This window comes from Heteronotia binoei, chromosome 21 (assembly GCF_032191835.1).
Source record: "Heteronotia binoei isolate CCM8104 ecotype False Entrance Well chromosome 21, APGP_CSIRO_Hbin_v1, whole genome shotgun sequence".
NCBI classification, from domain to species: Eukaryota; Metazoa; Chordata; class Lepidosauria; order Squamata; family Gekkonidae; genus Heteronotia; species Heteronotia binoei.
In genome coordinates, this window is record NC_083243.1 from 40063391 (window position 1) to 40089777 (window position 26387).

The 26387-nt window shown below is 43.0% G+C and overlaps 1 protein-coding gene across 1 annotated transcript in view; it reads left to right on the forward strand.

The window, feature by feature from the left end:
* Positions 1-1418: 1418 nt before the first annotated feature.
* Positions 1419-26387, forward strand: part of NRDE2 (NRDE-2, necessary for RNA interference, domain containing) — a 35915-nt gene continuing 10946 nt past the window's right edge. The window contains exons 1-7 of the mRNA XM_060261559.1: positions 1419-1594; positions 11805-11913; positions 14562-14756; positions 15551-15697; positions 16721-17180; positions 19008-19413; positions 21841-21974. Of these exons, the coding sequence (XP_060117542.1) occupies positions 1516-1594; positions 11805-11913; positions 14562-14756; positions 15551-15697; positions 16721-17180; positions 19008-19413; positions 21841-21974 (1530 nt within the window). The 5' untranslated portion in view covers positions 1419-1515. The remainder of the gene's footprint in view (positions 1595-11804; positions 11914-14561; positions 14757-15550; positions 15698-16720; positions 17181-19007; positions 19414-21840; positions 21975-26387) is intronic.

Consider the following 26387-nt stretch of genomic DNA (forward strand, 5'->3'; position numbering starts at 1 on the left):
CCAACACTAAAAAGGCTGATTCAACTCTGAGGAGAAGAGATCAGAAAAATGGAGAATGAAACAAGCCTCTGGAACCCTGAATATAATTAAAATGTGATCTGTTAACAAAAGAAATTCTGCTTCATTTGCAATGGCAGCTAGCCCCATAAAATGTGTGTCCTGCAAAAAAAAAAAAAGTTGGCATTTTTCATTGGGGAAAGAATTTTGCTTAAGTATGCAGACTGGAGCAAAAAGAAACAAGCCAAAACCCAGGTAAATCAAACAAGCCAAGAACTTAGTAGTGAAGAGAATTATGTTTTTGGAGAACAGACAGAAACCAGAGCAGATTCAAAAAGTATAGAGCAGGGGTGGCCAAGCTTGCTTAATGTAAGAGCTACATAGTATAAATGTCAGAGCCACAAGACATGAAGGGAGAAAGGCAAACAGATGGTGGAGGGAGAGGTAGAAAGAAAGCAACTTTAAATGCATTCTCCAAGCTGCAGACAAATGCCTTCTCCAAGCCAGCCGATGGGAAAGTGGGGGCTTGAGAGACACAATATATTTGAAAGAGCCACATGTGGCTCCCAAGCTGCAGTTTGGCCACCCTGGTACAGACGGCAGTTTATTTAAGTAAATACACTAATGTGGAAGGCACTGAATACACAACTATCAAAATTCTTGGTGGAACTACCTATGGACATATTGTATAGTGGGTAAAGAAGTGAGATGGATCATTATTTCGCATATAATTTTACAAGGGTAACTCCTCTAATGTATTACGGTAAAAATAAACCGTGGTCTAGCGCTACCTTCAAAACTAACAAGAGGATGCTCTCCTACCCATTACATATGTTAAATTAGTAGCTTAGCAAAACTAGCTGTGGTCTCTGCCTTTTACTTGATTTGATTTGTATTTTACATAACTCTGCATATCCTATATTTCATGGCTCTTCGACCCCAATGTTTGTTATCCTGACCCCTACACAAAATGACAGATCCATGCCATTTTGGGACCTAACTCCGAAGTGGGCTGTAGTCCACAAAAAGAAACAAAATTCTGTTACAGGACTAGCCTCTTGGTTCATTTTACCCCATGTACCTAGTTAGCGTGGTGTGTACTGTACAGCTCTAGCTTAAAAAGCTCCGTTAAGCAGGGATTTTTTTGTAGGGAAAAAAGCCCAGAGGAACTCATTTCCATATTAGCTCACGCCCCCCGATACCACCATTGTTCCACACTGCTATTTTGTAGAAAAAACCCAGCAGGAACTCATTTACATATTAGGCTACACCCCATGACACCTAAGCCAGCCAGAATTGCGTTCCTGTTCAAAAAACCCCTGACGTTAAGTATTCAGTATCAACCTAGAGTCTAGACAGCCCCTCCTTGGTATCCAGTAGCCGGAGCCATTTTGGGACCGAAGTCAAGCGAAACTACATTTCCCAGCATTCCTTGGAGGTACCAGCGACATCTTGTCTGTCACCGCCGTTTGGTGGTGTCAACAGAGGCAGGCGCTGGCTCGTGAGCGGGCAGATGCGATGGCGCTTTTTCCCGCTTTTGCGGGTGCTGCTAAGTCCGGGGAGACGCCGGCAAGCGAGAGCGAGGGCTCCAAAAGAGGTAACGAACTCTCCTCCCCCCACTTCTCCGAATGGGCCGGCCCTCCGGCTTCCCACTGGGTCTTGCCAGGCCTTCCGGTTTACCCCTAGGTCGGCCCGGCCCTCCCCCTCGTCTAGCCCTTTAGCCTTTGCTTCGTTTCTTCTGCCTAACCCCATAAAAAGCCTATTTTTTTTTAAATAATCTTTTCCAGATAGTCGTTTTCATATGTCAAGCCACTTGTTGCCATATAGGCAAAGACATGTTGCCAGTTATCACTGCACGACTGCCCCCCTTTCCTTGGTTCCTTCATTCTTTGTGCAAAATGAGAGTATTTCGCCCTCAGAAACGGGTGTTTGCTATCTCAGGTTTTCAGAAGGCTCATTTAAGCGTCTAGGAAGTCTCTCTGAACTCACAGTCCTTCTCCCTTTACTAGAGATGCAGGAATTCAATAAGTGAAGCAGTTCCCTGGCGTGGAGAGATGCAATTGGGAGGGTGCTTCATTTTGTTTGGTAAAAACCAGCGATTCTGTTCATGAAGAATAGCGGTCCCCAGGGCTATTTTTTTTTTCTGGAAAAAGAGGTGCCGGAATTCTCAAGAGGGAAGTGAAGGAGAAATGCACAGAATTCTGTGAAACAATGCTATTTTCATGTGCTATGGACTTACCTCTGCTTTAAAGCAGTTTTCAGACTTCAGACATGTCACCAACTTCCTCAGTTCTATTTTGGGTCTTGCTTTTGGTGCCTAACGCTAAACTATGACCTCAAAGCAACTGTGTTTTAACATACTTTGTTGGACCAAAGACTGTTAAAGGAGATCCAACAGTTTTTATAAACAATAAAGCTTGTTATGGTTTTGACCAGGAGTGGCCAAGCTTGCTTAATGTAACAGCCACATAGAACAAATGTCAGATGTTTGAGAGAAGGGAGGGAAAAGATGGGGGAGTGGGGAGTGGAAAAAAAGCAACTTTTACTTTAAATGCAATCTCCATAAATGCATTCTCCAAGCTGCTGGCTTGGTTTGGAGAAATGATTGAAAAAGACAAATGCCTTCTCCAAGCCAGCTGATGGGGCAGTGGGGGCTTCAAAAGCCACACAATATATGTGAAAGAGCCACATGTGGCACCTGAGCTGCAGTTTGGTCACCCTGGCTGACAAGGAGGACCTTTCTGGAGTAACAATCAGATTCATCAAGGTCCGACAGGGGTGTTGAACTTATTTGTTATGAGGGCTGGATATGACATAAATGAGACCTTGTTGGGCTGGGCCTATTTAAGATTAAATAGCAAAGATATAGACTTTATAAAGGACACAGACAAACACAATTAAATATATATTTTAAAAAAAAACCCTTAAAACATGCTTAAAACAGCGCTCAGTCTTAAAGGTACTTTCTTTGTATCTCTCCCATGGGATCCAGGGAACTGGGCAAAGGAAGCTCTGGCTCTTTCCTTCCTTCCCCAGGGAACCAGGAGGGGGAGGAGCCTCAGCCAATAGAAGGAAGAGAGGCTTCGCTCAGTAGCTCTGCTGTGCAATTGAGAGAGCCTGGAAAAACAAGCTCTGCCTTTCCTCCTTCCTTCTAAAGGGAGGACCTCAGCCAATGGAGAAAATACAGTTTTTGCTCTGTAGATCCTGTGTGATTGAGCAAGCCTTGCAGAGCAAGCTTTTATACAGAAGGAAGCAAGGGATAGGAGAAGGAAGCAGATGACAGCCAGTTGCTCGGGGGACTGATAGGATCCTTCTGGGGGACTGAGTCACACCCTGGGCTGCATGTTTTGACACCCCTGATCTAGGAAAATCCCCTTTCATGCTCACTGGAGGAAATATCTGTTGTTTTGGTGAGAGCAACAATTCCCCTGTGCTCTTTGGCTGCTTCCCCACTTGCTCACAGCCACTACCAGGCATCCCCTTGTTTAAATCTTATTTTTTAAAAAAACGTTATTTTAATATTTTTATGATGTCACAGGTGATATCATGCTCCCTGGGTGCAATTCATGAACTTTAAAACTTTTTTTGAAAAGTTAATTTCCACAAAGTGGTTCTGGAACTCCATTCTGTCATGTTCCCTGAGAAAAAAAGCCCTGGCGGTCCCCAGTGCTGACAGTGATTGTGAGAGGAGTGTCGCCAAAAATATTGACCTACTTCTAAGAAAGCATGCTGACAACTGGACTGTAGCTCCTGTTGCCTTCTGCAGGGTTTGCTTCCAAGTGCATGAAGACGGCCCTGAGAAACTAATCTTAAGCAATTCTACTCAGAATCCTACCCAAGTGTACTCAGCATGACTTAGAACCAGGAAAATGTTATTGGGATGTTTCCAGAATATTGTTGTGCTTTGATGAGTTGCCACTTCACCATGTCTCTTAGTGAATTTGACATCCTAAAGAGATATTCACCTTATGTTAAGGGATATTCACACCTTGTGTTTCTAAATGAGGAGAACCTTTCAATCCATTCTGAATAAAATGATCTTCATCCCACATTGGTTATTAATTTGTTGGAAGTTAGATCCGTTTCTAAACTTACTGTATTTTTTATGACTTGTTTTGTGAAAGAACAACCTTGTGATTTTTCCTTCTCCCCAACTTTAAGGGCAAGAATCTCACAGCTGAACACAGCTATCTGTCAGACTCTGGAAAAATAATATATTGAAATGCTTAGCTAAAACTGAATGTAATGAACTGCTTAACCTAGCTGACTCCATCTTCTAGCCTGTGTTACTAACCATGAGAGACAACCTTGCATATCAAAGTAGAAACATAGTATTTACTAACAATGGTGTGAATTCGTGTCCCAGGAACTAACAAGGGCAGTTCTCCTTTGAAGATAAAGTGCCTCGGGGGATGGCAGCCTAGCCATATCCGTGAGATCAAGAACCACAAAGAGATAAGCGGGAGGAGCTGTGTGAAAAGTAACACTTCATACTGGGAATGCTTGGGAACATAGTTTTGTTTAGAATACCTTTGATGTAACATGGGTTAAAATCACTCCCCTCCAGGGAGAATGTATCAGTTCCAATATCGCTATGCTCAGAAACCATGAACTATCAAATAAAGCCTTAAACTTTTTATCTGTTGAAGTCTGGTTAATTTGAGGTTCCATCATCTGACATTTTGGAACTGATCCAATTTTTTTGTTTATCCGAACCGGCAACTTTTAAGCCGAATGGCTGCAAAATTTCTGGATAACGGAGAACCTACAGAACCTGTGGAAGAGCCGAGGACCCCGCCTGGTGTTAACACTCAGCGACGGACGGGAGGATCCCCGCTGCATTTCCAAACCCTCTTCATCACCCCGCAGAAGTGGAAACCCCGAACCTCGACTACCATAATGGACGAGGTGGAGGATCGTTACGAGAACTTACTCGCTAGACCGGTCCTCGGCGGAAATGGCACCCCGAGGAGGGACGAGGCCGAGGAGGAGCGGGGCCGAGGGGATGATCGTGATCGGGAGGGCGGCATCGAACAACTGAGAAATGGATGCGGGACTGGGTGAGAGAGCTCCACAACGAGATCCAGGACAACACGGTGCACATCGCCAGAGAAGTGCAACGGCAGCTGGACGAGATGCGAGCACAGGCACAGCCCGTGCCCATCCAGCCCACTCCCCAACCTGACCTGCCAGCACCGCAGCCCGATCCGCCAGTGCCACAACCCTACCCGCCGGCGGTCCCGGTGGGTGAACCAGCAGGGCCACCAGTCCCGCCGGCGCCGGTGGGGCAACCGGTCGGACTGTGGCCGGTGGGACCACCGGTACTTCCAGCGCCGGTGGGTCCCCAAATTCCGGTGGCGCCCCCCGGTTGGCCACTCGGACTGTATGCCCCCAGACCTATGGGGCCCCGACCTTGGGACGGGGGTCGAGGCAAGAGACTGGATATAACGTTTGATGGCGACCCTGAGAAAGTAGAATACTTCACCATCCAGGGCAACAGTTATATGCATTATTGGGAGAACACCTTCCCCGATGAGCCCAGCCGAGTGGACTATCTTGGGTCGAAACTGAAGGGTGCAGCTCGGAGATGGTATGTGAACCTGTACAAGAGCTGGGCCCCCGAGCTGACAAGTGTGGAGGGGTTCTTGTAAGCTATGCTGCGCCAGTACGGCGACCCTCTCCAAGAAATTAGAGCCCTCACCGCCCTGCGCAACTTACAACAAGGGTCGAAGTTGGTGAGGGAGTACATGGCCGACTTCCGAGCCCACTGCGACAAGGTTAGGGGCATGAGGATCGAGGCTTACCAGCGGGGTCTCAACGCGAGCCTACTAGATCGGGCCTTCCACCAAGCCTGCCCCACCACACTGGTGGGGTGGATACAGCTGGCGGGAGAGGTTGAGACCAACATGAAGTCTGGTTAATTTGAGGTTCCATCGTCTGACACTATCTTTTTATTAGGTTTATTATTTACAAATACATGGCATTACTGAGCAATAGGCTGAGCAATAGAGTGCTAAATACATGGCATTACTGAGCAATAGAGTGCTAAATAATACATAGTAATATTAAGGAACATAGCATAAAGTGATAATTAGAAACATCGATGTGCATCTTGTACTTTTAGTGGTTTTAAAATATATGAAAATGATTTTATTGTATATTTTGTTTTTTATTCACTTTTTTTTTTTACTGTTGTTAGCTGCCCTGAGCCCATTAGGGGAGGACGGAATATAAATATAAAATAAATAAAGCCCCAACCCACAGTTTGAGAACTATGGCCTTATTCCATCCAACCTATAATTCTCTGCAAACTCTCAGAAATAACAAAATCATGATACACTCTAGCTCACACAGCTGTGGGGGTGAAGAATCATTCAAAGGTGCCTTATTTTTGGAAGGAGAAGCCATTGTTTCCCCTAACTTCTATCTTAAAGCATGCATCTGTAGATGCTACCATCTACTGTAATCCTAACCATGTTAATTTAGAAGCCAGTAATGTTAACTTTTTCTAAGTATCTTTAGAACTGGCTGGCTGCAAATCTATAACAGAGCTTCCAATATATGCAAAGCATTATATTCTTTGCTTTTATCAAAGGAGACATACAGATTGTTGTTGTTGGAACTCTGTGTCCGGATGCCGACTAACTTTCTGGACTTCCTGCCTCTACACCTGCAGTAGAGTATACAAATCCTAAAGAGATGCAAACTTGTGTTTGCATAACAATCCCTGGTTAATTCTACTGATCTTATAGGACTCTGGAGTATTTCTTCTCACTGCTTCTGGTGACTTGGCAGGGCAGTTAATATTTTATATATTGATCTCTGTCCTGTAAACTCATTTTATTCTCACTTATGTTATTGGAACATTTGTGGCAAATATAGGTAAGCTGCCACAGAAGTCACCTGACAGTATCTATGAAGCTGAACAAGGTCTGAGCATGATCACTCGAAACTCCCAAGTATTTCTGAAGACAGCGCAAATATAGCTCACAAATGTTTAAAGATGAAAGAGCTAACAAGCAGGCAACCACATCACCCCTGCCATACTTGTGGAATTCTCTTGGTATAGCTATTTCAGTAACAGATTTCAATATTAAGCATTAGTGTAAATTTGACATCCAAGACAGTAGGAAGTGAATTACATGAGTAAGAATTAGGTGGTGCATTACAGCAGATAACATTGAATGATGCTGTGATTTTGTGCCAATATAGTTGATGTCATCATAATCTGAGGCCCACAGTACTGTTGCTTACCTTGCTTTCAAATAAAAAATAAATCGGATACTATTATGCAGCACTCAGATTGGCCTCTTTGTAGTCACTCTCATATCCACTAGAGCGTTGTTCACACTGCCTTTCCATCATGAATGATATTTACCACTTCACTGTGGGTGTTTGGGCCCCTTCTGGACAGGAGCAATTTTGGTTTCTCATTTTACCATTATTTCAATAAAGTTTTCAAGATATTCCAGTTTTCTGAAAGTTAAATAGTAAAATTCTGTGAGCATCCATGAATAATCTTGAAGCCTGAAGAGATGTACTTTTCTAAGCCCACTGACTTCAATGATCTTCAAAAGGTGTAACTGCAATGGTAGACTATTAGCATAGGCAACACAGAATACTAATTTCAGCATGCTCGGAAAGAGCAAATCTGTTTCTCCATCTGGCATCAATGAATATAATAGAGTTTGCTTGATACTTAATGATCTAGCTAGTAACTGTCTTTCCAAGGAATTTCTCATAGCCAACATTAGCTTTTTTGGAAGACCTTGTTGTCTGGATTTTCAAATGATACAGTAATTTTTTTTCATACAGTGTAGGACAGGGGTGGCCAAACTTGTTTAATGTAAGAGCTACATAGAATAAACATCAGATGTTTGAGTACCTCAAGACATGAACTTCAGATGTTTGAGAGCTGCAGGGGAAGGAGGAAGGAAGGAGAATAGATGGTGGGAGGAAGGAGGGAGGAAGAGGTGGAAAGAAAGCAACTTTAAATGCATTCTCCAAACCACCAGCTAACTTGACTTAGAGAAGTGACTTAAAGAGAGAAATGCCTTCTCCAAGCGGGGCAGTGGAGGCTTCAAGAGCCACACAGTATGTGTGAAAGAGCCACATGTGACTCCTGAGCTGCAGTTTGGTCACCCCTAGTGTAGGACAACAGGAAAACACAGCAGGCTGTTCCTGGTGGTAATGCAGATATCAGTACATAGTCTTTCATAGAGCTTCTGTACAATATGAGGCAACGTTAAATGTTATCAAATTCTTATCTGTAGAATTTTGTGCTAAGTGCTGTGTAAAGATATATATGAATAAAACTCATTTCTGACTATTTTCAAACTATTTCTGAGCCTTCCAAACTATTTCTGAGCCTTCCAAACTATTTCTGAGCCTTTCCAAACTGGGGAACAGGAGTGGATTGGGAGGTCAAAACAACCCTAGAATTGGCTCCACCTCCTCCTTTGTGCGACTGAACAACAACAACCTTCTCTGTCACGTCCCTTGATGAAGGGAGGAATCTCCAAGACTGAATCATAGAGTTGGAAAGGACCTCTGGAGTCATCTACCCTAACCCCCTGCACAGTGCAGGAACTTCACAGCTATCTCCCCCCACACCCTCAGTGATACCTGCTCCATGCTCAGATGATTTTTAAAAAGAACAGAACAACACAGGATCCCTGACTAAACTGGCCTGGAGAAAAATTGCTGCCTGACCCCAAAGTGGTGAACAGCATTCCTGGGAGTGTAAGAAAGGGCCACAGGAACTAAGCACTGATGCGACCCTTCTTGCCCTCCCTCTCAAGATCTGCCTGAGTTCACAGAAACAGCTTTGCTGTCAGACAGCCATCTAGCCTCTGTTAGAAAACCTCCAAAGAAGGAGAGCCCACCATGGAAGCCTGTTTCACTGAACAACCACTCTGTCGGAAAGTTTTTTTCTAATGTTCAGTCGAAAATTCTTCTGATTTAATTTCCATTTGTTGCTTCTGGCCTGACCTTCTGGAGCAAAAGAAAACAACTCCACACCATCCTCTGTATCAGCGTTTCCCAATTGCAGGGTTGGGACCTGGCACTGGGCCATGCAGGGCTCACTGCCAGGCCCCGGGGCCTCCTGTCCCCTGGCCACCCGCCTCCTGCGCCTCCCCCACCACAGTGTTATGCCCCCTCCTTCTCCCTCCCTTCTCTACCGCTGGTAAATTTCAGGCATTGTAAAGCTCCCGCGCCCCCCCCCCCCCAAACCACCTCCTCGGTGAGGAAAACGGCGCTGAGCTAACCGTGCCTGGAACGAGCACGCAGCTAATTCCTCCCCCACACTTCCTTCCCATCCAGAAAATGTGGGGGAGGTATTAGCCGCGCACCCATTTCAGGCGCGGTCCCTTCAAAGTGCCAGCGGCCTGCCCCAGCGCTGAGTTAGGTCAGTGCCATTTTCTTCACCGAGGAGGTGGGGGAGGAGCTTTACAATGCCTGAAATTTACCAGCGGTGGAGAAAGGAGGGAGAAGGAGGCGCTTGTGCAGCGGGAGTCAGCGGTTTTAAAGATGAGTTCCTCCCATCTCGTTTTTTTCTGGTTTTCTTTTTCTTTCTTTTCTTTCTTTTTTTGTCCCTCCTTTCTTTCACTTTTTCCCTCCCTTTTCCTTCCTTCCTATTTCCTTTCTCTTTCTTTTCCCCTCTATTTGTTTCCAACTCTTTCCTCCTCCCTTTCATTAATTAATTCATTCTTTCTTTCTTTCTGTCAGTCTTTTCCCATCTTCTCTCTCTCCTCTCTTTCTGTCAGCCTTTTCTCTTGTCTGCTTCCTTCCTTCCTTCCTTCCTTCCCATTGCTAATCTGAGTAGACCTGGGGGAGGGGGGGAGATGCCCTGCCATTTAATGTTTTCTCAGCACTGCCATTTCATGTCTTTCTTTCTTTCTTTCTTTCTTTCTTTCTTTCTTTCTTTCTTTCTTTCTTTCTTTCTTTCTTTCTTTCTTTCTTTCTTTCTTTCTTTCTTTCTTTCTTTCTTTCTTTCTTTCTTTCTTTTCCCCTGTCTCTCCTTCCTTCCTTCCTTGCCACTGCTAATCTGAGTAGACCTGAAGGTGGGAGAGAAGCTTGAAATGCCCTGCTATTTCATGTTTTCCCAGAATGAGAGCATTTTATATTTTTAGTTTTCTGCTGTGTGATCCTTGTGCTTTTTCTTGATTTTTTATTTTTAAAATTGCATTGCAAAATCCCACCATTATCCTACCTTTCCTAAACAAAATATTGCAAGAGTTTTACATCATTTGTTTGTACATCATTTCCTGTCTCCACCTCCAAAGTCTCCTGGCTCCACCCCCAAATTTTAGTGGGCCACGAAGGAGAAGTATAAAAATAACTGGGCCACGGGGAAAAAAGTTCGGGAAACGCTGCTCTATATGACAGCCCTTCAAGTGCTTGAAGATGGTTATCATATCATCTCTCAGTCGTTTCCTCTCCAGGCTAAACATACCCATCTCCTTCAGCCTTTCCTAATAGGACTTGGTCTCCAGACTCCTCACCATCTTTGTTGCCCTCCTCTGGAAGTGTTCCAGCTTGTCTGTATCCTTCTTAAATTGTGGTGCCCAAAACTGAACACAATACTATATGTGAGCACAGTAAAATGATACCATCACTTTGTGTGATCTGAACACTATTTTCTGTTGATATAGCCCAAAATTGCATTTGCCTTTTTAGCTACTGCATCATACTGCTGACTCATGTTCAGTGTACAGTCTTCTAAGATCCCTAGATCCTTTTTGCACATACTGCTGCCAAGACAAATCTTCCCCATTCTGTAATTATGCACTGGGTTTTTCCTACCTAAATGTAGAACTTAACATTTATCCCCATTAAAATTCATTTTATTTGTTTTAACCCAGTTCCCTGGCCTGTCAAGATCATTCTATATTCTGATTCTGCCTTCAGCTGTACTTGCGACCCCTCCAAGTTTAGTATCATCTGCAAATATAATAAGCATTCCCTCTTTTCTTTCATCCAAATTATTTATAAAGATGTTGAACAAAACAGGTCCCAGGACAGATCCTTGAGGCACTCCATTTGTCACTCTTCTCCATGAGGATGAGAAACCATTCACAAGCACTTTTTGGGTACGATCTGTTAACCAGTTACAGATTCACTTAACAGTAATAGGATTCAAACCACATTTTACCAATTTGACAACTGGTCCTGATGGTGGCCACCATGTGATTTGCCTGATGACCAGGGCTTTTTTGAGCAGGAACGCACAGGAACACAGTTCCAGATGGCTTGGCATCAAGGAGTGTGGCCTAATATGTAAATGAGTTCCTGCTGGGCTTTTTCTACAAATGTGAAACAAGTGTGGTGTCAGGGGGCATGACCTAATATGCAAATGAGTTCCTGCTTGGCTTTTTCTACCAAAAAAGCCCTGCTGATGATTTTCCACTGCACAAGTTGTGTGACTTGTCCAGGCCTGGAGGCAGCCATTACATAGCTCACACAAGAAACTTGCTATTGCACAGCTTGCAGACCTTCACCCGACTTCTCCTGTGGAGAGACTGTTGGGGAGAGGAAGGAGGGAAAGCTGAAAACTAGGTGGCAGATAAAGCTTGTTTGGGGGGGGGGGAGTGCAGAGGAAAATGAGATATCTTCTACACGTCCTTGCCGGTCCCCTGCTTGTATTTGTCTTCATGAAACTTACAAAGTCTGTAATACATGACTGTTATTGATGTCCTAATCACATTTGTTGTAAGCTGTATCGTCTGAGGGTCAAATAAATCCCCAGCTTTACAGAACACAGTGGGAATTCTTTGTATTGATCTACCTTTCTTCTGTGTTGGCAGAATTGAGCTGGCTTATCAACTCAAGCTTCCGCAGTGAAGATGCATTGAGACTTCAGCAGCACTCTTTAGAGGTCACAGAACTTGCCACAGAGAAATCGCCACCCCAAAGGTAGTATGCTTTTTGGCAGCTTTTACTTGCCTATTGAATTTTGACTACATTCTTGTAGTTACAGTGTGTCACAGAAGTGAGTACACCCCCTCACATTTTGTAAATATTTAAGTATATCTTTTCATGTGACAACACTGAAGAAATGACACTTGGCTACAATGTAAAGTAGTGAGTCTACAGCTTGTATAACAGTGTAAATGTACTGTCCCCTCAAAATTACACAACACACAGCCATTAATGTCTAAACTTCTGGCAACAAAAGTAAGTACACCCCAAGTGATAATGTCCAAATGGGACCCAAAGTGTCAATATTTTGTGTGGCCACCATTATTTTTCCAGCATTGCCTTAACCCTCTTGGGCATAGAGTTCACCAGAGCTTCAAAGGTTGCAAATGGAGTCCTCTTCCACGGCTTCATGATGACGTCACGTAGCTGGTGGATGTCAGAGACCTTGCGCACCTTCACCTTCCGTTTCAGGATGCCCCACAGATGCTCAATAGGGTTTAGGTCTGGAGACATGCTTCAACAATTTCATTTGTTGGTGATCATATTTAAAGGCTTTCCAGGAACATGGTTGCTTAATTGTCATTATTAATAGGGTTGCCAGCTTCTTGGGGTGGGGGATATATCCCGGAAGTACAACTGATTTCCAAATTACAGAGATCAGTTTCCAGGGATAAAAAGACTGCTTTGCAGGGTCTTTGGAGTGGACACCACTGAGGTACCTCCTCCCCAAAACCCTGTCCTCCCATCAAGCTGACTGCACTAGTTGCTAGGTTATGTTGCCTCTTATTGCATGAAGTTTTTTTTTTTAAAAAAAAAATCAGTTTCTCTAGCTATAGGGGAAATGTGCTTGGGGATGTTACAGGGTTCGTTGCCAGTGCCACTAATTACAGTAATATATAAGATTAACTGGTTCTTGCTAAGGAATATACAAATCAGTCCTGGTTAGGGTTTGCTTTCCTAAAGTCAGTGAACCACATTTAACTTCACTGTGGATTAACCTACTAGCCTCTTGAAGCAGAGTTTATTTTAAAGTTCCATTCACACAACTGCAGCATCAGAATATGGATAGAAGTGCTGTTGTGACCCCACTCCCCTCATTGTTAAATTGGCTTTAACTGTTATTTGAAGCAAGTTGGAATGCAGGTAGAATGCTTTCTTAAATACGTCTAATTTATATTCTGTTGGATTTTATAACTATAACAACACAAAAGTTTAGACAGGGAGAATACTTCATAGTCTGCATTTCTGTAGGTAAATAGCTTTCATAATAATTGAACCAAAATTGAATGCTCTTGCTCGCATAACTTCAGCTTCTTCCCAGAAATCTACAGTGTTTAATGGGTTTTTTTTAAAAAAATCAAAGGTGTGTCTTTTCAGAGACAATTGTTACAGGGGAGGCAGTTCCATGGTTTTTCCTCCTAGCATTTAAAAAAGAAAAGCTGCTGAAAAATTGGGAGGAGAGGAAAGAGTTATGTAACTGTTTCCCTTCCTGCTCAGAATTTTCTATCCTTCCTGCGGGGGGGGAAAAAAAGATATAGGGTTCAAAATGATCAGGAAGTAGAAATATGGAGTTCTAGTTGACCCTTACTCAGATTTAACCAACTATTTATTATTGGGAACAAGCTGTTTTTCCTGCTTTGTGCAGTCGAGGATCTGCTGTCATAATGATTCTAAATGCCAACATAATTTATAATTGTATGTTTAAATTAGGTTATAAGATGTGTGAGTTTTCAAAGGTTAAATAACATTTATGAAGATTACTTTAGATTACTGTTTTATGTAAGAATATTTATTTAAAAATCATTCACAAAGTCTGTGTTTCACCTGAGAACTGCATCTTATTTTAAATGTTTTATTTTTTTATGTTATGTAATGCTGGATTTTAATTAATAATTGATGGCATTTTATGTTTTTTATTATGTTGAATTCTGTAAACTGCCTTGAGCGGATTCCCAGGTAAGGTAGCACAGAGATTTCTTAAATAATTTATTAATAAGATGTAAGGGTGTTTTACTTCCCCCCCTTTCTGTTGCTCGTACTGGGAATTTCTGTTGTTTTAAACTGGCCTTAAACATGTTTGCTAAGTAGGGTTATTTCCCAAGGATGCTTTGTACTACCTGTATGACATACCCACAACATGCAGAAGCTCATTAAGTGTGATGACACGCTACCCAATTGGGCATGGATGCCATAGGATGCTCTTCTTGTGATCATAGTGGGTGGAAAACTAACCCCTGTGATCTAAGGAATGCCTGCCAGCTGTGTCTGACATTAGACAGGGTGTTTTTGTCCAAGCATTCCAGTCCTCAAGCCTAAACCAGCTTTTACGACTGAGAGATAACATTGCCTTTTTAACTTTGGTGTCAGTGGTATTTCCTATAGCTTATTTTACCTGTTCAGATTTGCTTTCTGTTGGTGAATAGAAATTTTAAAAATGCCACAAAGAGATTAAGTTTAGTTCAATAAGTTCAGATCTCTGCCTTCTTTCTAGCCGGTGGACTGATTTTACTCGTTTTTTAACAGTTCTCTCAACATTCCATGTCAGGTCTTTCTGTCTTCCTTCCATGTTTAGAATTGGGTTTCCGACTTTTATCACTGCTGCAGTTTGCTTCATTCTTGATTTTTGTTCATTTGCATGTAAGCCATTTGGAATTATTGGGAGAAAGTGAAGCCAGTGAAAGTTTCCAGAAGCCAGCTAAGAAAAGAAAGAAAAAGAAGCGACATCACAAAAAAGTGAAAAAGAAGGGCAGGAGGGATCACAGCATCAGTGATTCAGAATCAGACACAGAGGATGGAGAAGATGGTGGAAACCAAGGGAAAGAAGGAGTAGACTCGAAGTACGTAAGTATGCTTTATTATTACTTTTTACTGAATGTACATTGGCCTTGAGCAGAAATGGCAAACTCATTTGCTACAAGGGATGGATCTGAAATAAATGAGGTGGATCTGACATAAATGGAAAGGAAATCCCAAGATCTCCAGTTTAAAAAGATAAGGTTGGTCACTATATTTTCAGAATTCATATGAATAGCTAATCCTGTTGAATTGCTGTATCACTTCTAGTAAATTTAATCAGTTGTCATTTTTACTCATAAACTTTTAACACCTTCCCTCTTTACTGTGGAGTCCCTGTTTTTGTGGGTTCATACAGCTTAGTCTTCTGCCTCTTAAGCTCTGTAAACTTCATGTGCAGTGATGGCTTTATATAAACAATGTCATAATAATAGCAGAGTACACATTAAAATAGTAAGCAACTGTACAGCTAGCAAAATAAAACATTAGGAAAGGTTTGTGTACTTATTTCACATCAGTTCAGTATGTGAAAAAGCCAGCTACAAATGAAAAACAATCAGAATAAAAGGAAATATTTTTTAGTTTAAAGTATTGTGAGAAGTAATTACCATAAGTCTTTTTAAAACTAACTCTAATCCAGGATTCCTTGGGTCTGTTTTGTATATGCACTATATTGCTTGAGCAGTAACTTTCATTCTCCTGCTGTGCCAGCTTTCTCAACATGGGCAGCTGATTTTTGATGTCTAGTAATTTACTGTGGAAATCTTAATCCTTTTTGTTTTGTAAAGTTGGGGTTTTGTATGCATTTAAGAAATACAATTTCCCCCTTTTTTTGCAGTTTAGGAGAGAAAACTTCAGCTGTGAGCAGTCACTCGATTTGGCTTGATGACATTCAGGGACTGACGTCAGAAGTGTTCAGAACAGATAAGAAGCCAGACCCTGCAAACTGGCAGTACAAGTCCCTGTATAGAGGGAACATTGCAAGGTAATGAAATGTACAGTCACAAAAGTTGATATGGGCATGAGGGTCATCATTCGCATGTTTATCTTGCCCTTTCTCCAAGACAATCACAGCAGCATATGAGGTTTTCCCCTCTTCAATTTTATCCTCACAACAACCCTGAAAAGGGGAGAACGTACAACTAGCCCAGTGAGCTTTGTGGCTGAGTAGGGATTTGAACCTGGATCCTGCTTCACACTCTGACCCCTCCGCCAATCTGTCTCTTGATAGACTTACAATGGTGATAAATGGCTAGATTTGAGTCCGGAAGCATCTTAAAGACCAACAAGATTTTCAGAGTGTAAGCTTTTGAGAGCCAAAGCTCTCTTCATCCGATCTGACCCCAATGAAGGGTGTCAGATCAGAGATATCTGGTGGCGAAAAACAACTGAGTGGCAGAGAGCAGAAAGCAGGGGCTGTGAACCAGTTTGGTTCATGAACCAATGTATCGGTTTGTGGTTTGGTTCATGGTTCAGTTATGAACTGAACTGCAAAAACGCAGCTTGTGCCCATCCCTGTTCATTACTCAATACCTTAATTCCTGAACATTACTCAATCATCTTAATTCCTGAAGTTCTCAGGGTTAAACAACAAGCAGCTAGAAACTGTACCCATATATAGGGCTGAATCCAAAGGTGCCTTTTTGCTGGTGGAATGACTTCTGTTGACAGAGGAGGGGCATTTTCTGCTTGTTTCTTCCCCCTTCCATCTACAAACCTTTTTCTAAGGATCTCTTGACACCTCCCCCCCCCCAAGCCAGATGTGGGAGGAGCTAATTGAGCTGTAGGAAGGGGTGTCAGAGAAGAATTGCTCTCCCTGGCTTTATTCAAATGGTAGAGCTGTAGAACCAACCCCTAGTAACTAGTTAATTGGAGTCAGTTTCTGCTTTGCTACTTAATCCAAAGCATATGATAGTATTCTGACAAACTGTGGCTCGTTTGAGAAGTATTTATTTCCTCTTTGCCCAATGACTTGCAAGTACTTAGTTTTACCAATTTGGTTTTGAAGGTACAAGAGGAGAGGTGACTTCTGTCTTGGCCTTGATTGGAAGAGGCAACATATAATTTGGGAAAATTCATCAGCAGAGAAGAAGCGATCCCACGGACGACCTCAGCGCTACTTCACAAAAGATGGCTTGAAGTTCTTGAACGTGGATAGCTTTCCAGTTCGTAGTAAATTTCAGGGTTCCCCATCTTGTTCAAGTTCTTGGATACCAGTTTCACAACTGGACCCAGATGATGACCCTGCCACAAACTCCATAAATCCTCTTGGGATTTATGATCCATTGACCACATTATGGCTACAAGGAAAGGGTCCCCCTGAGCATGACGCAGTGAAGCAGGAGGAACCCCAAGTGATCTGTGAGAATGAGAACGCTGGCTTAATGTCAAAAGTGGAAGAATATAACAAGAAGGTCAGAGAGAACCCTACAGATGTTAAAGCATGGATGGATTTTGTTTCTTTTCAAGTAAGTGTGTGTTAAGATTTAGAACTGCAGTGTAATGCTGTGAGATGACAGAGCATTTTTAGAGAAGCTCCCTCCTGTGTTTGGTACAAATGGACCCTCTCCTCTGCACTTTGCCCACCAATCTCTGGGGTGGTTTTGCAACTATTTTTGAAATGGTTGTTGCCTTTAATGAGGTGAAGAATGAATGAAGTTTTTGAGCAGTGAGGTGCAAAAGTCCTGCTGAAAGTCCTGAGAAGAGGTGCGAGCCTGACAGCCAAACCAGAATTACGCTTAGTGGTAGGCTGGCCGTGCGGATTGCAAACTGGGCTCGCACAGCAAGTGAAGAATTGGCCGTGGTTGTTCTTTAAACAACACAGCTGCCTTCCCTTGGGTTTTTCTGCAGAATGTTTCCCTCTGAATATAGAGTTAAATGTTTTAACATTCCTGACCAGGCCTATTATCGACACAGGTCAGCAGCCATATAGCCCTGCATTTTGACTTGGGTCATGTGCAGCGCTCCCTCTGAAGCTGTGAAGTCTTGTGAGCAAAAATTCTACTTCATGAGCTACTGCATTAACGTTGTGGGCTACTACATAAGTTAGTTTGTTCAGGGCCACCCTTTCTGAGCTAAGACAAAAATGTGTGAGCCAGAGACTAAAAAACTGTGAGCTAACTTGCACTAACTCAGCTTAGAGGGATCACTGGTCATGTGGGACAATGGGAAAAGCTCCAGGTGAGCAAGGACTGTGCCACTGTTGCATGAGAACACACAAAGCTGCCACATGCTGAGCCAAATGGTTGGTCTGTTAGGATCAGTATTTCATATTCTGACTGGCAGCAGCTCTCCAGAGTCTCGGTTAGAAGTCTTCTACGTTGATTGATTGATTGATTTCTGAAAGTTCTGTGTCACCCCATAATAGTCCTGCTTAAAGCAGCTTACAATTAAAATGATAAATTATTAATATACAAATAAAAGCTGATATCCTAACCAGTCAGTCGGGTTACAATGCAATGCTATTGGAGCCTTCTGGTTGCTCTCTTCCTCTTTCCTTGTTTCAATGAAGGCCTAGTGCCTGTCTGGAATCCTAGGAGTTCCTGGTTTAAACAGCTGCTGGGGATGTCGTTCATAGTAGTTGGTGATAATAATATTCTTGCCTGTACAGTAAGAGCAGGACTCACATTTGACCCCCAGGAATTTCCCATCCAGAACCAAACATTGCACTTGGCCTGTCATGTGTGCACTTTTGTGCAAGCTGAGATGCACAGGACTTCTTAGCTCTTTCTTTCCCTGGCCTGAACAGCGACAATGGCAGGCCCTTTCCCTTGATATGCATGTCTGTTGTTCACTCAAGTCAGAAGAAAAAGGCTGTTAACAGATATACACTCAGTGTAGGCTCTGTCTCAACAAGGGAACATGACTCACTGGCGGAGCACATGCTTTTCACAGAGGAGGGCCTGGCATTCAGTGCCTGGGGTGTTCAGTTAAAGGATCTCAGACAGCAGGTCTTGGGGAAAGCCTTTCTCTGCTTGAGACGCTGGCAAGCCTCTGCTAATCAGAGTAGGCAATATTGAGCCATATGGCTGAAGTTAGGTTCATATGATAAGCATGGGACACAATTAGAGGAAAACTTTTCCCAAAGCTTCTGTTGCTGCTCATGTGGAAGGGTGAAAACACCTTTTCAATGTCTTGGCAGGAGTCATCTGTCAAAGCCTGCATCTACTGACTCTTTCATCACTCACATAAGGTTTGCTATCGACAAAGGCTGCGGAGTGGACTTTTCAGAACAGCTCTGTGCTCTACGGCTCAGCTCTTCTTACTTCTGTGCTTTCTTTCCCTTTTGCTCTAAGGATGAACTCATGAGAGGTCCCAGCTGCTACTCAATCAACAAGGGAGAACAGGAAAAGAGAAAGAAGTCATTCAGGCTTGTCCTAGAGAAGAAGCTGGCCATTCTGGAGAAAGCTATTGAGAGCAACCCCAACAACGTTGACCTGAAGCTGGCCCGGCTGAAACTTTGCACAGAGTTTTGGGAGCCGTCAGCCGTGATCAAGGAATGGCAGAAGTTGGTTTTCTTGCACCCCAACAACTCAGCTCTGTGGCAGAAATACCTCTTGTTTTGCCAGAGTCAGTTCACCACCTTTGTCGTTTCAAAAGTGCACGCTCTGTATGGAAAATGCCTGAGCACTTTGTCAGCAGTGCAGGATGGCAGTATGGTCTCGCATCCTGTACTGCCTGGCACGGAAGAAGCTATGTTAGGTAAGATCATCACATCTGTCATATTTGAAAGCCACGAACCTCTTTACTCTGTGCACACTGAAACAGAGACTGTTTTGCTCTTTGCTAGTTCCTTCTATTCTAACATGGGACACTTGGACAAATAATTTCCTTTCAGAAGTGAGCCTGGGAGGTTAGATCATAGAAGACCTGATGCGATTCAAAGAAGAGGTTATGAGGCAGGTTTCATTTTTTGGTATGGAGTAGTTTCAGAAAATGCTTGAAAGAGGGATGATTTAATTATTGGCTTCTCTTCCCTCCAATAAAGTTAGATTTCTTTGGGAGGGAGCAACTTTATTTTATTTATTTAACTTATTTGTATCCTGTCCTTTGATCATACTAATCTTAGATCTTTTTAGAAGAAAGGATTCATTAGTGAAGTCTTCCCCTTCTTTTTTTTTTTGAAGGGCAGTGTATGAGGAGAAAGTGTGCTTTGAGGAAGGGTAGGAGTAGTTTTGAGCAATTTCTACTGGTAATTTTAGTCTTGGGAGCTCAGACTACTTGCTCACAGAGAGTGCTGCCCACTGTGACTCTCTGAATCACTGCTCTCATGTTGCCTCCTTCCATGCAGCCTTTTCAACACATCCTTTGAGTCAGCCACTCCTAGTTCAAAATCCAACAGTGGATCTGCCTGTTGCATCTCTGGCTTCTTCAAATCAAGGAAGCATGCCAGTTGGATTAACAATTCTTAAAATCTTTCAGGTTGTAGCTCTTTAAAGACTTTCTTTCTTTGTCTCAGCTTGGGCCTGATTTGAGTTATAAGGAGAAGGAAGGATGCTTGGGTACCGTTCATAGTTTCTGTTATCATGCTATCTGCTTCTGCACAGCTTGAAAATTTAAATGCTTTTCATTCTCTTTTCTCCAAACCAGGATTCCAAACCACCATTTAATTCAGATTTGTAGAGAAGAGAAAAGGTCATTGTTTGTGGTCCAGATGTAATAACAAATTATGGCTTACTGCAAATATGGAAGTGTTGTCATATACATGGAGGGGAGCAGAGAGTGCAAGCCCAATAATCCCCAATGTTAATTCAGCTAACAGCAAATTATGGTTTATCGCTGTGTTCAGTATTATACCTGGGAGAGAAGGGCATCCCTGGAGACGAATTTCCATGTGGTGCTTGTTCTACTTCTAAATTGCAGCTCTTTTACTACTGGAATGAGGTCCATTGTAGTGTAGTGGTCAGTGCTGGACTGAGGACACCCAGGTCCCACTCTGGCATGATGCTCACTGATTGATGCTGGACCAGTCATAGGCTCTCAGCCTAACCTGTCCTTTAGGGTTGCTGTGAGGAAGAAAAGGAGGAGGAGAGTACCACATCTGCCAATCTGAGCTCCTTGGAGGAAGAGTGGAGTACAGATGTGATAAATACAATGTGATGAACACACGGCTAGATGTAACCCCCTCTCTTTCCACTGTCCCTTCCCATGCCTTTCTGTTGAATGGTGATGTTTCATAGGCACCTTTTAAGAAACAGCATGCTGGATTTTGGATAGTGATAGGAGCCCAGTGGGTTGGGAGGGAGGTGACTTTCACAACTGATGGCTTGGTTTGTGCCTCTCTGCTTGTGTTGGAGTGTACGTTGCCAGCTTCACAGTGGCTTGCAGCAGCATGCAGAGCTGTTGGTTTCCACTTGTGGCCCATGACTAGGACATCCTAGTTATGATCCAGGCTGGGACTTGCCACCATGGGCTGAAGAACAAAAGGATCTTTAGCAAGCCCAGTGGCCTTTGGAAATGGGACCAACTGGGCCAGTAACATTGAAGGTTGTTTCTAGAATGGAGTTGTGCCCTGCCATCAGGTCAACAATATTATTCCAAAATATTTCCAGGCTTCTAATGAAGTTATCTTGTGGCTGTATTCCCCATTTCTTGTAATTCTGCTGCACCGGTACAAAACTCTTGAGTGCTAGAGGGAATTTGTTTTGACATGAACATAAAAATAATACTAGTATTGGAAATCTCTTGAGGATTTGTTAATGTTCTTTTTAGCCGTACCTACAACTTGGGCTAGATTGAACTTGACAATGTCCTGTTTACTTATTAAGAAAATTACAAAATTGTCAGTCATTTTCATCTATGCCCAAATCCTTCTTCTGCTATGAAGATGCTACCCGGGGTATGTCAGAGTTCAGAGGACAATCTTTGGTCAGTGCTAGAAGAGGTCTGAAAACAGATGTAAGGTGTGATGAAGGATTGTGCCATCTAGTGCAGAACTCCTATATTGTTTATCACATCCCTCTGGAAGGAAAAAACTGGAGGAGGGGCCTGAAGGTCATGTTTAATGTTTATTTTAATTGTTATTGTGATTTTATTGCATACTGTGAGCCGCCCTGAGCCTGTTTTGGCGGGGAGGGCGGGATACAAATCTAATAAACTAACTAACTAACACTGTGTCTTTCTTCCCAGCCATCTACCTTCAGCAGTGCCATTTTCTTAGGCAGACTGGCCATACGGAGAAAGCTGTGTCTCTGTTCCAGGCCCTGATGGACTTTACCTTCTTTAAACCTGACAACGTGAAGGACTTGCCAACAAGAGGACAGGTAGGAATAGTCATTGAAATGTTTTCCCTTTCATCTGCATATCTTATTCCCGCCTGCCTTTCTGCTAATTGCTTATTCGCCTGCCTTTCTGCTAATTGCTTCATTTCTATTTGTCACTAGACTTGCCCTCTCCTAAAGCAACACAAAAGAGCTTAAAGTCTCAAAGCTTAGTTTCTTGGATTAGACTACATCCTTCAAATTGTGTGAGAAGGGCTGGATGATGGACATGAGACTCAGTGGCTAGAGTGCCAGAATGGGATCTGTGAGACCCAAATTTGAAACCTCACTCTGCAAGGGAAGCTCACTGCATAATTGTGATGCAACCATTCTTTCTAAACTTGGCCTACTTCACAAGGCTGTGGTTGTGACCATAAACAGACAAGGAGAGAATGAGTGTGTAAGCTGCTTTGAATACCTTTTGGAGAGAAAAGTGGAATATAGGTGTTTATTGATATAGATAAATCTGTGTGTATTATTATAGTAGCTGCAAATTGGTTTGGGATTTTTTTCTACAAATATATATTACATCCCCCCTTCGTTCCATTAAGGGGGTTGGTTTTTTTATTCCGGATGTTTCCCATCAAGCATTTATTAGATGTAGCCTTGTTCAGTTTCTTAACTGTAGTTAAGAGATTGGGCACCAGACTGAGCACACATACTCCTACTGCCCATCAGTATAACCCTTTATCCTTAAAGTGTGAATCCCTCAACTTCCGTTAAGAATTACGTCAGCACTAATTCTGTCAGCAGCTAATACAGTTCCCTCTTCACCAAAATGTGATTCAAGGGTTTGCAGTGGATTTCTCACCCTGGTTAGTTAAGCTTCCTTGCAGGTAATGGTGTGCTGATGTAACACTTAAATGTCATTGAGGAAACCTGAGAGGGGAAGGGAGTGCAGTTCAAACTGAGAAATGGTGCCAGTTGTGGCCCTGTTTGCAGGTGTGCCAGTTTCCATGGTGTTGTTCATACCAGCTGCAGTGAAGTGCTCCATGATATGGTACTGTAGTGGCCCCCTATAGCAGCGGTCACCAACCTTTTTGGCACCAGGGACCAGTTTTGTGGAAGACAAATTTTCCATGGACCAGGACGGGGGGGTGGGTGGGATGGTTTTGGGATGATACAATTGTCTGCTTTATTTCTATTATGACTGTGTGATTGAACAACAACAATATATAATGAAATAATTATACAACTCGTGGCCCAATTGCTAACAGGCCACGGACCAGTACCAGTCCATGGCCTGGGGTTGGGGACCCCTGCCCTATAGGGCATGGCAGGCAGTGGTGATCTAGTTTTGCCCCCATCACCCTGTGGATAGGTGAAGGGTGCTTTTCCCCCCCCAGGAACAGTGGTTAATTGCAGGCTGGATTTCAGTCAGTATACAGCATGCAGAGAGAATCGTGCAAAGGTCACTGCAGATGGTCTTTCCTCTTTCTAGTGGGAAGTGGAACAGTTGTGTGTAATTTTCTGTGCAACGCCCTTCATAGAAACTCAATTATGCACATGCAGTTCTGAAATTGTACTCCTATCTGGGCAAATAAAAAAAAATAGCAAAGGTGCCTGGAACACCATGCAGTGACTATTTGGGTTGTTCACGGATTATTTGGAACCCCAGTCATTTTATCCTGGCACAAATGAGTGGTGCTGCGAAACCACTGGCTGTTAACCTCTGGTTTGCTTCTTGAGTAGTAAATCAGAGGTGGAATTGAATCCAGATGTTGTTATCTCAAGGTAATTTAGTTGCATAAAGGCTCTTAGTCAGCTGTCCAGTCCGCAAGCATGTATGCAACCTGGAAGACCTACATCCTGTGGCCATGCAGCTCATCAGTGGGTCATCCCCTATAATTTCAAGAATCTGGCACAGGTTATGAGTCTGTACCTTGGAAGCCTTGACAGCAGTGTCCTGAGTTAGCAATAAATACCACAATAATTGAATTCTGGCTTGGAGCAATAATCTTTTGTGCATATTAGGTCTGCTTTGTTATTTATAGTTTCAAATTCCAGCAAGTCTAAATTTAAAGTATATTGGTAGTAAGTATATTTTCATCTCCAAGTTGGAGTGAAACAGAGACCGAAAAAGGAAATGTCACCAGGGGACACATGTCTTTAACTATATTCATCCCTGCTGTTTCATTACTGGTTTCTCTGCCTCAAGACTACATTGAATGTAATGCCTGAAATGCATGTACTCTGGAGACTGAAAAAATCAACAACTACATGCCACTTTCTGTTCCACTGCAGACTAAGCTATTTCAGTGATTAACTTTTTCATCCCAGTTGCATCCAGCCTTCCATCCAACTTGCTTGCTTCCCCCTCCCCCTTTTCCAGGAACTTAGCAACCAAGCACAGCTAAGAATTGCTATTCGGTTGATGATAAAATGTTTGTTTTGTGTGTTTGTTTAGCTTGGCACTAAGGAGTTGAGAAGGTCCTTAGTTCAAAGCTCATTTCAGCCGTAAGCTATGGCAAGGAATTTATTTGTGGCAGAATTAAAGGCAAGACGGGCAGTTCTGTATAGTAGTCTGAATTTGCTTAGGCCTCTCTGTTTGGTTGTCTCCCATAAGGCATTGCAGGAGGCTCTTCAAGCCTGACAATGCACCCTGTACTCTGCTCTAAAAAGAACTGTTTACATTTATGAGTTCCAATCTCAAAGTCAAAACATCTAGATATGAAGACATGTGGCTCCAAGCTCTTGAGAGGGGAGGGTATTTCTGACCTAGTAATGCAGTGAGTCTGGTCAAAAAAAGGAGGGGTCTGGTTTCGTCAGGATCATCTGATTTCTTGATTGGCAGTTAATCTGGATTCTAAAGGTATTTAGCACCAATGTTTGAGATGCTAAGGGCCCTCTGCCAACACTGTGGTTAGGACTTGACAGAGTGCCAGAATGCATTCCTAAATAGATGAATGTACTATTGGTTTATAAATAATTGGTTTATCTTTTTCGCTTCTGTAAACTGAATGCTGAAATTGCTTCTTGCTTGAAATAGTATGTTTTTCTTTTAATAAATGGTTTTGACTTTGAAACAGGTTTCTCTCCCTCTCTCAAATAATGGGGTTCTTGGCAGTCATCCCCCCCCCATACTGAAGCCGGTGGGAATGGGAGTCCTAGAAGAGGTTTCTCTACTCCAAAAATTCCCTAACGTTTTTTTTTATACATTTCTACAATCCTCCACTGTATTCAAGGCAGTTTGCAGACTTGAAAAGATTGCTTCCAATATGTGATAATGCACAACCCAAAAGGAAAAGTGGGTAGGAAGGGAAGAGGAAAGCAAGCAACATGCAGGTGCCAGCTCTTATATAACTATACCATAGTGACCAGACCAAATGGCTGCTGCAGGGGAGAGTTCTGGGAGGGGGGAGCTAAATGGCAGCTGCTTCCAGGCAGTCTAGTGAAGCTGGGCTTGTTGTTGCACCTGTTCTTCTTAGCATTTCCCAGCCTTAGCCTGCTCACCTGGAAATCAATTTGGCTAGTTTATGCTGCAGGCCAGAGAAGTTAGTTTTTCTCTCCACAATTTTCATTGAGTTGGATCCAGGCTAAATTTTTCATCAGTGGAATGGAACTTTCCTGGTTCCTGCTGATTTCCACAAATGGCTGCTCCTGCAGGGGGTGGGGGAGTTGGAGGAACAACATGAGGGGAGGGTCTGCAGCAGGATGGGGCAGTCAGTGGCCATTTCCAATTTAGTCTGGATCTAACCCATCGTGCTTATTCAGGCGCATCTGTGCAGCCCCGATTAGAACCTGTGCTTTGAGCTGAATCTAAATGGCAGTCTTTGCAAGTCCTTCAAAATAGATGTTCTTGATAGCTCCTCTTCTCCCAGCAGACTTTCCAGAATCTGAGCTGCTGTTGAAAATGATAGATTTTTAAAGTTCAGGCTGATGTTTCAGGATAAAGCAAAGGCTGGCTGGGATTTATTTATTTAGGAGTTTTCTAGACTGCCTCTATAGTCCTAATCAAAATGTCTTACAATTAAAATAATTATCAGTATAAAACAACAGAGCATTAAAGTGAGTTTTTGCAGCTGATCATTTAGGAAGTCAAAATGATTTTCCTTGAATGGCTAGTTTTCCCAGCTTTTGGCGGCGATCAAAATTTGAATGTGAGCTGATGTTGCGTGGTGTGTTTGTGCTGCCATTAGTGTTGCCAACTCCAGGTTGGGAAATGCCTGGTGATTTTAGGGACAGAGCCTAGGGAGGATGGGGCTTGTGGCAGGGCTGTATAAACCTCAGCAGGGTATAATGCTGTAGAGTCCTCTGTCCAAAGCAGCCTTCTCCACCAGGGGAACTGATATGTGTAGTCTGGAGATCAGTTTTAATTCCAGGAGATTTCCAGGCTACCTGGAGGTTGGCCGCCATAGATGTACTGTTTTGCTGTCTTTACTATTGCCCTTTGTCTCTTAAGATTTCAACCCCTTT